Source organism: Rhinichthys klamathensis, unplaced genomic scaffold, assembly GCF_029890125.1.
Source record: "Rhinichthys klamathensis goyatoka isolate OS25496 unplaced genomic scaffold, OSU_Roscu_1.1 h1tg000679l_1, whole genome shotgun sequence".
Taxonomy (NCBI): domain Eukaryota; kingdom Metazoa; phylum Chordata; class Actinopteri; order Cypriniformes; family Leuciscidae; genus Rhinichthys; species Rhinichthys klamathensis.
Genome location: NW_026607111.1, coordinates 3,759 through 16,057, shown reverse-complemented (window position 1 = coordinate 16,057; position 12,299 = coordinate 3,759). Strand labels below are relative to the sequence as shown.

Sequence of the window (12,299 nt, the reverse complement as noted above, 5' to 3'; positions counted from 1 at the left end):
ATAATCCCTTGCACCATGTTCAGGCTGCCCAGTCTTATATTACTCATAAATAAGTGAATAAAAAAAGAGCAAAACAAAAAACTAACAAAGAAAAAAGAAAAATTAAAACACTTTTTTTTCATCATTTCGCATATTGGATCTCAACTTTTCAACAATTTTCTTTAACCTGTACACTTCCTGTTCTGTGAGACCCACCAGCCCCATTTCTTTCATTGACATTCTTGCTGACTTAAACAATTCACATCAGGAAAAAACTCTTGTACTTGAACTCCCTTCATTCCTTTTGTATTCTGCAAAAAGTTCTTAATTTTATCAAGGGTAAGCACTCCTCCCAGATCAAGTCAACTGAGCTCACTGATTCACTCTCAATTCCTGTTACAGAATCATCTGAATTACTATAGTCAGATAGTGAACCATACTTTCGTCTGTTTTTCTTGAACCTGTTCTTTCTTAGCTTTTTTTCCCTCTACTCTTTCCACTAGTTTTTCTCTTCTTCAGTCATGTCAATGTCTGTTGGGATTTCTACATCCACAACAGGGCCAGCACCTTCGTTTGTTTTTTCAATTATATCTTCTCCTATTCTTTCCTCATTACTCTTATTCACAGTTTCTTTTTGATTAGCTCTTCCATCATTCTCAAACGAGTCTTTTTCCTGGTGATTTTCATTTCCTCCTTATCTTTTTGTCCCTCTCTTTCAATATCACTTCGTGCTGCTGTTCTACGTTCTCTCTCTTCCACGAATTCCTTGTCCACATTTAAAACAATTCATTGTTCCCGATGTAGCGTAAAACACGTAATCAAACTAATCAATCCTAATATTTAACTCCGCTCTCTCATTGTTTAAAGGAGCTGTATGTAAGAAATTTATTTCAATTAATCATAAAATGGCCCTGGTGTGTCTCTAGACATTAAGAAATCATGTTCATTTCAAATACTTATATCACTGACAACAGTAGTACGGCCACGATATTGTCATTTAAAAAGTGAAGTTGCAGCCCTCAACTGATGTTGATGTTGTCATCTTGTGTTTTGACCTGAAGCCCCACCCTCCACCTATCTACCAATCACGAAGTCAGTAGTGTTTCGGCTTCCGGGTTGCCAGCTCTGCTCTAGTTGAAAGCTCCTTGTAGCAGCCTATGTTCCTGCTGGATCCTGCAGCCTATCTGGCAACCTCGAGTCAGGGGGGAGGGGGAGGGGATACACAGCTCTACAGTAATTTGAAAGTGATTGCAGTACCAGTTTTGGCCACAATCTTACATACAGCTCCTTTAAAATCATGTAGGCTACTTGTCTTCGGAAAGAAGCAACATCCTGCGCCGAATCTGCCGATTTACAGTTTAAGGCAATCTTTTTAAACTGTGAAACAACTTTTCCATGTCTGACCATCTCTGAATCACTTCATCTATTATAAAAGGTGGAACATTTGGCAACAAGATCCTTTTCGCCGGTTGCATCAAAGGCATTAGGCTACCGGTGTGTAAGAATCATTTATCACGATTCCATTCGCGACTATCTCATTTACTTTCTCATTCATTCACATCATCTAAGAACAAAACAACTGCACTGTTCATCCTTGATGCTGACAAAATACTTTTGTAATCCACAAATTGCGCGACTGCTATGCTGCCTGCATTCCTCTGATCAGCGTTCTGCGCAGGCCCGGTTCTACGGTGGTGCTTGAGGGCAGGGCCGTGCACAGGGGGGTGGCCCGGTGGCTAGAGCCACTGCCCTTCTGCCCTCATCAGCTGAGGTGCCCCTCTCGCCCCTCCCTAACCCTCCAGAGGATTTCCATAAAAACGTTATGTTATCGCTCCAGAATTTTCGCACGTTAAAAAAATAAATACGACCTCACCTTATGTCAATCACACTTGCACACTGCCTCCGAAACTTTCGTCCGTCATAAAAAAATCTAATCGGGTAAAAATCTAATCGAACCGTAGCCAGCAGTTTGAATGGTGTTTTGACAATTCAGAGCCAACGAATCACGAATACGAAAAAACGCAGTGTGCAATGGCCCTTATTCTGTTTTTTTTTTTTCTGTGCGTGCACACACACACACACACACAACCCGACGCGTGCAGCCCTGCACATGAGCAGCGCGCAAGGACTGAACTGAGCTCTCTTTCGCGTCTGAATGGACAAATACACACATCATTATGTCTAAATGTCCGTTTTGGAGATTATTCACTTAAACGCAGTCAGTTATGTCTTTACAGAACGTACAGTTGTGAGAACATCGGATGTGCATCAGTGCAATTGGATCTGCACACTCGGTCTTAAAGTGACAGTGCGTAATAAACCTAATGCCGTCTGTGCACTTAATATTAATCAAACAACAAAATAAAAAGAGAAAAGCATTCACTGCTCTTTAATAGCTTTAATAACGATTAATTAGATTTAATTCAGACAAATAAATATCTCTGCTTGAAAGAATAAAGAATGATGTATGTAAGACTTTAATTTTAAGATATTATTTTATGTCACAGTGCTAAATATGTGTCTGTATTGCATGTTCAAACTTTAAAAATTATTAATATTATCAGGTTAATAGATGTTTTCTACTGGAATATATAATGGGTTTGGACATTTTAGAGAAATTCTAAATTAATGCATTACAATTTAACACTGAACCCATTAAATTTTAGTCGACTAAATCTACTGTAGATTTAGTCGACTAAAACCTTATTGTATTTCGTTGACTAAAACTAAAACAATTCAGATGACTAAAATATGACTAAAACTAAATGGTCATTTTAGTCAAAAGACTAAGACTAAATCAAAATTTGTTGTCAAAATTAACACTGATCTAAATGAATAGTACCTTAGTATATTAGCAAGGTTACAATGGGGCTAAAGGAACACCCTAACATTTGCTTTTCACATATGATTGCAGAAAAATATATGTTTGAAAATTGATGGAGCAACAGATTTTGTGTGAAAATAAATCATGAAGGTGGTTTGTTAGTTTAAAAATCGTATTAATGTATGAGGTGGCAAGGAGGTAGCCTACACACGGGGTAAAACCAGCACAAAAGACACATAGTATTGATACAAATACTTTAGCTAAATTAATATACTTTTAATAATCCCTAAATTGATAGTTTATAGGTCAAACTCAAATTGGGGGAGGGGAGGGGGGTTGGGTCACCATCTTGCATGTTGTCAGTCAAACTCCTTATAGTGCCCCCTTTTTTGGTTTAAGCCACTGCCTTTCAAAATGTCTGTGCAAAGCACCCTCAAACAAAGGTGAAAGCACCCTCAGATTAAATTTTTATTAGCACACATGTAAACGAGATTTTACCGACAAAAGAAACACAGGATTTCACACTCATACATGTAATACACAAAATAAATTTCAATAAGATAAATTTGATAAATTTTCAAATCAGAAATTATTTCATTATGCTTTCATGTTTAATGCATTGGATTGGTTGTGTCCTTTCGCGATCGTGATTCGCATATCTCTTTAATTGCCCACTTTGCTTGCGTGTGTGCGTCTCAGGAAATTCGTTAGCTGACTTTCTGAGACGGGGCTGCCTTTAGGTAGCCTAAAAATATTAATCGTCCATTTTTAATCATGGACATATGAAATTGGCTCAAGAAAGCTCAAACCTCTACATCACAACAAGACGAAATGACACCGCCTGCCGATGACAGCAGCGAACCCCGCCCTACAACCTCACTCTCACCGCATGACACCCATTCAAACACGGCGATAAATCCTAGCAAGTGCCGCGGCCGATGGCGCCGACGCCGCCGAGTGACCTAGCATTTGACTGTCTTAACGAGTGAGTAATTTAATCTTTAAATCAGCTGTTTCGTTTAAAAGGACTGATTCGTTGTCGTCAGAAACTAAATGTCAATTATGTAAGTTACTTATATTAACTTCTTTTCAACTGCAGAATAAAATCAGTTTCAATACTTCACACATTTGCAATAGGCTACTGCTGATATTTGGGGAAAAGCACTCTGTGTGTAACATTTCTTAACTATATCATATGATATAAATGTAAAGCACAAAAACTCGTACAGGAACATAGGCTACTCGATCATGTAGATCGCATATCGTTTAAAGGGATAGTTCACCCAAAAATGAAACTTCTGTCATAAATTACTCACTCTCATGTTATTCCAAACCTGTATGAATTTCTTTCTTCTGCTGAACACAAAAGAAGATATTTTGAGGAATATGGGTAACCAGACAGGCCCAAGCACCCATTGACTCCCATAGTAGGAAAAAGAAAATACTATGGAAAAATCAATGGGGCCCATCAACTGTTTGGTTACAGACATTCTTCAAAATATAATCTTTTGTGTTTAACAGAAAAAATAAATTCATACAGGTTTGAAACAACTTGAGGGTGAGTAAATTATGACAGAATTTTCATTTTTGGGTGAACAATCCCTTTAACATAACAGCAATTACAATATTGTCGTAGACAATAGGTATCGCTCGGCCCTATTTTGAGCACCCTCACTATTTGGTTCTAGAACCGGGCCTGGTTCTGCGGCGACGTTTTCGGATGCTGCCATTTCAAACAGCACACGCTGAACAGCGCTTTACTTTCCCTAACTCAAGCAAACCCCCCAAAACAAACCAACAACTTTCCCAAAGAAAAAAAGAAAAGATAGAACTCACTCAGCCCGCAGGCAAACGCTCAGACGCTCACACGCATGCGCAGAGAGAGAGAGAGAGAGACAGACAGAGAGAGAGAGAGAGAGAGAGAGAGAGAGAGAGAGAGAGAGAGAGAGAGAGAGAGAAGCTTTTTATGAAATATTGTAACATTTTTGAAGAATCTATTTATTATAATGTATGTTTGGTCATTTTAAGCAATTGATTTATCCGCTTAGTCTGTCTCAGGAAAGACAGCATGACAGGGAGTGCTTATCAAAAAAGAAAAAAGGCACAAGGAAGAGTTTAGCATCAGTTTTCCTTATTTACTGTACATATATCTAATATGCTTTTATCATCAACAACAAAAAAACTAAAAAAGTGTTTAACAAACATTCTTAGTGAGTTATTGTGAAATGTAAAAAAAAGTCATAAAACTTCCCAAATCATCCAAGTTTATTGATTCTTATATAAATATGTTAAGAGATCTTTACAAATTCAGTTAAAATGAAGAGTTTCATATCAATGGGAGGAGAGATATTCAGAGTAAATAAAGAGGGAAAAAGAAAAAAAGAATGATTATTGATTGGAAAGAGTATCTGTAAATATTAGTTTATATAAATTCTGTATGACAACTCTGTTAGTGCGAAAAAGATTTAGTACAAAGATCATTCCACAAAGGATTTTCTCCATATAGTTATTAATTTAAGTTACTATTATTAACACTGCATTTGTATCCGAGAAAAAAGAAAATGATGCATTAAACACTGCATCATTTCTCTCTTGCATGTTTAAGAGCAAAATGTAATGAACAAAAACAACAACAAACATTTTCAGCATATCACATAATTCTATTTCTATAAAATTCTAAACAAAAAACAAATCAGTAAATACAGTATTGACTTACCAAACACAGTGGTACAAGACAGCAGTAAAGGAAGAAATACATTATGTAAGTCCATCATAAACTTTTATTTCTAAAGGGATGGGCACCTCATGTTAACACCACTCCATCTAAAAAAAACTGTCAAACTGTTCAAAGACATAAAGGGAAGTTAAAACAGCGATCTACTGCCCTGACCATGTGTAGATAAAGACCTTTTAAAACAGCTGCAGAAAAAAGCAGAAATGTTATGCACAGGCATATTTCCTAGTAGCTGCATTTTTACACTCGTGGAGAAAAAAAACATTCTGTGGTTTATCATTAACTGAAAACCAATGTAAATAGTTCAGATGATTTGAGCTGCTGCTCTTGACGGATGAGAGCTCGATCATGATGGTTTGTTATCGTTTATACTGGACGCTGTGGATGTTGTCTGGTTTTGGTGAGACTTTTTTTTAGAAATTAAATTATGATGTGTGTTAAATTTCTGTGTAAAATACCCAGTTAGTCCTATTTTATTTAAATTCAGGAAAATCTGTGTCTGCCAATTACTGAAGCTGTTCTAAAATAACTACAATAGTTGGATTAGTGAAAGTAGTTATGTAATTTAATTGCAAAATGTAAAAAAAAAAACATTTAAAATATGATTTTTCTTTTTTTCTTAGGACAATATTTCGGTCAAGATCTGCAGTTTCCTGGTCCGGCTAATGGAGCAGTGGGAGAAAGCGTGAAGCTCGCCCCTGATAACCCACCCCCCTCCACATCCATTCTTATAACTCAATGGTATTTTACTTCAACTCTTATAATTACAGTAGTATCTGGTGTAACTACAGTAACCCCCGCATATGAAGGCAGAGCCCGTGTGGACATCAACACTCTCGCTCTGGAGCTGCAGAATCTGACACTGGATGATTCTGGAATATACAGACTGACTGTAACACCTACTGCTGGACCTCCATTTACAGGAGAAACTTCACTACAAGTGTTCGGTGAGTGTGTTACTAAAACCTGGTTCAGTATTTACTGTAAAATAATATCCTGTAAATCATTTACATTAAATTAACAGAAAACTACTGAAAACCTGTCAACCCCTGCTGTCAGATATTTTATTGTTAATTTACAGGTCTCTGTCTGTAATCTATACACTTAGTATTGGAATAATACCATGAAAGTAAACACATTTCATTTGAGGAAACCGATTTGAACTATTTAAAATTAAAAACTAATATACAGTATTAGTCCTGTGAAATTATTTCATTTGAGTCCACTAAAAAACATTTCTAAATCATTTCTAAAAACATTTAATTTCTTTACGCCACACTACAGGCAAGCAGAATATACCATAGGCTATTATCCGGCAAAATGCAGATTTGTCACGTTACAACTTCTTATGCAAATGAGATTAGGGGAGGCATTATAAATTGATTAGATTTATTGATTTATTTTCAATATAACAATTTTAAATGTATTAAAATAACTACATTATATGCATATTTACTTCTGAGCTGAAAATATTATTAATTCAAAAACAATTTTAGTAAAATCTTTCAGTCGATAGTTTTTTTTTTTTTTTTTTGGAGTTTCTCGAAGCAGTGCACGGTCTGACTTTGGGGGGAATTTGCTGGGACATCCACTCCTGGGAAAATTGGCAACTGTCTTGAATATTTTCCACACTATAGAATGATGGAATTCAGATTTTTTTGGAAATGGCCTTGTAATCCTTTCTTGATTGATGGACAGCAACAATTGCTTCTCTAAGATCATTGCTGATGTCTTTCCTCCTTGGTATTGTGTTAACACACACACACACGTGAATGCTCTAGATCAGCAAACTGCCAAAACTTCTGCTTTTTTAGAGTTGGTCATGATGGCTGATGATCAGTTAAAGGCATTTGATTAGCACTGCTACATAGGCTCTTAATTCCTATGGAAGCAGTGAGGGTGCACTTGCATGACTTCTCCATTTTGGTCTAGTTTTTGTTAAATATACCATGACACATTGTAATATGTCATGTGTTGTTGTTCTTCTGAGGTTGTATTTACATAATTTTAAGACCTGCCAAGGACCAGATGATTTTTTTATTATATGTCCTGATACGTACAACAATACAATTCAAAAGGGTGTCCTTTCTTTTTCACTTGACTGTAAAACAATAGTGGATTTAACATCAAAATTTAACGTCTAATGATAAAATTTATGTTTTAAATGTAACATTCTCCCTTTAAATACTTTGGTCAACGTTCAAGAATAATTTTGCAATTTTATATTATTTAATTTTAAAGAATTAAAAGAGCAGTGTCATGTCTGTCCTTATTGTTCAACTGGTCGAGTTTGATATTGGATTTAGAAAGTAATTAGTAATAAGTAATGCAATATTTTTTAGAGAGAGTAATTAGTACAGTAAACTAACTACACTGATAATTAGTAATTAGTTGCTAGTAATTACTTTTTTAGAGTAACTTACCCAACACTGCCCTTTAGTACTAAACTGCAAATTGTCTTGGAAAAGTTTTACCAATATAATAAACTTTTACAACAATCTTTTATGCTATGGATTTTTATTGTTTTCCTCTTGTCCCAGGCCCTGACATTCAGTCTTTTCTATGAAAATCCATTAAACATAAATTGTATACATTACAAACTGCGGCGATATAAATAGACACTGAAATAGACAATCTCGATATTGGGAATTGATTTATACATTTTACACAAATTGCTGCTTTCATTCAGTTGGTGTCAAAACAAACAGGTTTACCTCTATTAAAAGGGTTTATCAATGTGGTGCAATTATTCAAATATATAAATAAACATGTCTATGACTTCTGTACAGCCCTGGACATGCAGATTTGAGATGTAGGGCCTCCCTGGCCCCTAAAGTCAGAGACCCCATTGGCCTCGTCCATAATATATTTACCCGAGAAACATGTTTTAAAAATAAATAATAATTTGCTAGCCAGTTGTTAAATAAGGGCTATAATGGTTGTTAGATTCATCAGACTTGTACTCACATCTTTGTGGTTGTTGTAGTCTTAATTTGGCAACTTTCTGCCTGCAAAAGCACAAGCGTTTTTGCTGTTATTACAAAGGATTTCAGTCCTAAATGTGAAAGACTAATTTTAGATCCAGTGTGTGGATTTGTTCTTTCTCTCTTGTTTACACAGAAAAAATATCTAATGTCAGTCTTATTGGTCCAGAAGAATTATTAATAGAGGGAAACTCATCTGCTAACATCACCTCTGAGGGAACTGGCAACATCACCTCTGTGCAGTGGATGAAAGATAACAGTCCTCTGTATCCTAGCAACCGCATCATCTTCTCACCTGATAACAGATCAGTGTCCATCAGTCCAGTGCAGAGATCAGACAGTGGGGAATATCAGTGTACTTATAGAAACCCTGTCAGCTCTGGGACGGCAAAACTCCCCCTGATCATCAACTGTGAGTGTTAAACATTTAAACATCAAGATGATTTGAGCTCAAACCTGATGAAATATAGACATACTTCAGTGCTCAGTTTGTCCCTCTGACAGTGAGTCTCTTGTGTTTGTTCTAGATGGAACAGAAGATGTTTCTATTAAGGGTCTGGATGTGGTGGATTTAGGGGTCAGTGTGTCTCTGTCTTGCTCTGCAAATTCTGTACCTTCTGCCTCCTTCAGCTGGAGGTTTAATGGAACAGACACCAGTGTGACCACAGACACTTTCACCATAGAGAAGACTGACCACACACACAGTGGAGATTACGAATGCACTGCCTGGAATAACGTAACAAAGAGAAGTGCTTCACAAAGACATGCTTTACTAGTTAAAGGTAAGTGTTACAACTAACACTAAATGTTTTTTCAACTTTTGACCTTAATTTAACATTTGTTCATTGGAGCTTTCTGTTGTCATACCTACTGTTTTGTAAATCTCTATTGTGCGTAATTGTAATTTTTAATTACCTTTTTAACTAAGGTTTGATATTGTGTATTTAAAGTGTATTACAATTATTATTGTGTGCAGTATATGGCCTTGGTTCGCTGTTGTTTATTGTATCTTTTCTATAGTCGGTGGAGCAGGAGGAGGAGGACTGACAACAGGAGCGATAGTTGGGATTGTCATTGGAGTTTTAGTGGCAGTTTCAGGCATTTGTGGTCTTATTGTCTATTTAATAAAAAACAAGAAAATGTGAGTAATCTGGCACATCCTGGAGTAATTTGTAATCACAGCTTTAATTTGACATATATTATATACATTGCTACCATTAATAATGTGTGTACAAATCACAACTTGTATCAGCTTCCAACAGGTCTAGATCCACATATAACCTTTGAAGATCTCCATGATTAAAAAATATAGTTCACGTGAAATATCAAACTCAGAGTGTATGAATTATCCAATTACAGTAAATTTCCCTAACATTCTTTTTTTTGTTGCTGTATTTTATACATAATAAAATTAAACTGTTATATACTGCATTTTTGTGTGACATAAATGTGGTAAAGGTTTTAAAGAATTTATTTGTCTTAACTCTACAGCCCAATTTTAAACAAAGAACAAAAAGGAAAATCAAGTGGAGGTATGTTTCTTCGTAATACCAACATGAGTATTGTTTGATTGAAACAACACTGATACTGATCATCCCATAATAGATTTCAGATGATCTATTCATATTACAGATGATTCAGTACACATTTCTCTCAGTATGAAACTTATTGAATGTATCTTTCTTTAAGCAGCAGCAGCACAAAGCAGACAAGAGCCTGTGAGTGACTTTCAGTTTTTTCTTCTCATCACAGCCATACTTTTCATTATAGGACCCAATTTTAAAACTGTAAATCTGATGTCAAATGACACATTACAAACACTTACAGGAAAGGTGTTTTTAGTAACTGATATTCAGTTGTTCTGCCTCTTCTGTCTCTTAAATCTTTTAACTCAGAGGTAATTAAAGAGTTTATGGCTTTTATCGCATGCAGGAAAGATGTGTGTATTGTATTTTTACTGTCAGCTCAAATGGACTTTAATCTTTCACATATTACTGCACAAAAACATGCTGAGGATTGCAATTAAACTATGGATGTTATTAACAAAAATTCAATCATGATAAGCATTACCGCTGATTAATAGTGGGCTTTCAGTTTCATGATTTAAATGTCAGCAACACTCACTTTTTACCACAATTTTACCTCAAGAGACATCATCATTGTGTCTGATGTTGTGATTACAATTTAAGAAAAACAAATAACTATTTGTAGGAATCAAACTATGAAGAAATCATTGATATCCAGAAGACAAGAAGAGATGGAGCAGTTCCTGTGAGGAGGAGTGAATCTACTATATATGAGAATTTCAGTTATGAAGAAAATGAGTATGAAAATGTAAAGCATTGAGTTTCAAACAGGCCAAGGGCTCCTTCACTTCAGGTGAGCAGGTTAATAATATTTAAGTCCAGTATGTCCTGTTGTGCAGCATTATACTGTATGTGTGCTTTGGCTGCATCATAAAACAAGTGCTATTTTTTCTGTCTTCCTGCAGTAAAAATAAGGAAATCATTTGGTTGGATTATTTTATGCTTGTGTAACCTCTCTATTCGGGTATCAAACCCTCCTGTGCACAGGTGACAAAATGAAGACTGAAACATCTATCTATTCTTTCTTTCTTTCTTTCTTTCTTTCTTTCTTTCTTTCTTTCTTTCTTTCTTTCTTTCTTTCTTTCTTTCTTTCTTTCTTTCTTTCTTTCTTTCAAAATGCGGGCCTACATTAAATCTATGCTAACAGAATTGTCCTTTACATAGTCCGACATGTTTCCCATCTTGTCTGTTTATTTATTAAATATTTTGGCTAGATTTTAAATATAAATTATATTTATTTATAATTAATAAATTACTCTGGCTGATCACATTCACTGAACAGTTTATCAGAAATCATCAGATACATCCTCATTCTTTCTTTCTTGGACTGGGAAAATACCAGAACTGTGATAGTGGGTATTAAAAACAGAGGCTTCATTGTTGAGTATTCACCTTTAGACCCGAGCACAAAGTCATACAGGGGAAAGAAATGAGGAAGCGACATGGTCGTAAATAAGGGGTTTGGCTAAAGAAATGTATTGTTCAATATCTTTTTCAAAGAATGCAATATAAATACTGTCCTGTTATTTTAATTATCTTTGCTCAAAATAAAGAGTTTGTCTTGTTCATTCCACCTTCTGGTTATGGTTTTCAGCTCTTTTGAATATTTATAAGGCCACATACAGTACTGTATATTTTTTTCCTCATGATGCAAATGATAAGAATTTATAAAGGCAGATATAATGAGTTAAACTTTAACTAGTTGAGTTTTTTTTTCCCACTTTTACCACTTCAACAATGTGTGTGTTTAAAACAATTTAATGCATTTGTTGAATTTATATAAATAAGTACTGCATGCATGAAGTTTTCCACTTCAAATATAATATAAGGCTAAGATAATAGCAATACAGGATTAAAGTCATAATATTATGAGAATAAATGTGAAATTACAATAATGAATTCATAGCATGACAATATGAAAATAAAATTGTAATTTTTAAGAATAAAGTCAAAAGGATGTGGTGTACCAGAAACTGTGTTGTTTACTATCACGATCACCAGCTGGAGTGCCCTTGATAGCCACCAGAGGGCACTCCACACCAGATTATTGACATTCCCTCACAAACTACATTTCCCAGAACTCACTGCCCAGTCTTATCATCCCTGACTGTATTCAGCCATGTTTTATTATCTCATTACACACTGGGTGCTTCTCAATATCCCTCCTCGTCTCCTCGCTCCTCCGTCCTTCA

The 12,299-nt window shown here is 35.4% G+C and overlaps 1 protein-coding gene across 3 annotated transcripts; it reads left to right on the top strand.

Annotated features, from left to right (window-relative positions):
* Nucleotides 1–5,811: 5,811 nt before the first annotated feature.
* On the top strand, nt 5,812–10,947 carry LOC130076682 (carcinoembryonic antigen-related cell adhesion molecule 20-like). Of its 3 annotated transcripts, none has more exons than XM_056241867.1 (8): nt 5,812–5,937; nt 6,161–6,484; nt 8,658–8,933; nt 9,049–9,303; nt 9,557–9,662; nt 10,013–10,053; nt 10,211–10,239; nt 10,733–10,947. In XM_056241867.1, the coding sequence occupies exons 1-8, from the start codon at nt 5,886–5,888 to the stop codon at nt 10,865–10,867; spliced, it is 1,218 nt and encodes a 405-aa protein (XP_056097842.1). In that variant the 5' UTR covers nt 5,812–5,885; the 3' UTR covers nt 10,868–10,947. The 3 variants fall into 3 exon arrangements, with proteins under 3 accessions (XP_056097842.1, XP_056097841.1, XP_056097840.1); XM_056241866.1 differs by having other exon boundaries at nt 9,554–9,662; XM_056241865.1 differs by having other exon boundaries at nt 5,813–5,937; nt 9,542–9,662.
* Nucleotides 10,948–12,299: the final 1,352 nt, after the last annotated feature.

What these genes read in the sequence shown, in the direction of transcription:
- LOC130076682 (XM_056241865.1), top strand. Translation starts at nt 5,886, where the DNA reads ATGATGGTTTGTTATCGTTTATACTGGACGCTGTGGATGTTGTCTGGT. An exon ending in AACTTCACTACAAGTGTTCG is followed by an intron (nt 6,485 to 8,657) that starts GTGAGTGTGTTA and finishes TTGTTTACACAG; the next exon opens with AAAAAATATCTAATGTCAGT. An exon ending in ACTCCCCCTGATCATCAACT is followed by an intron (nt 8,934 to 9,048) that starts GTGAGTGTTAAA and finishes TGTTTGTTCTAG; the next exon opens with ATGGAACAGAAGATGTTTCT.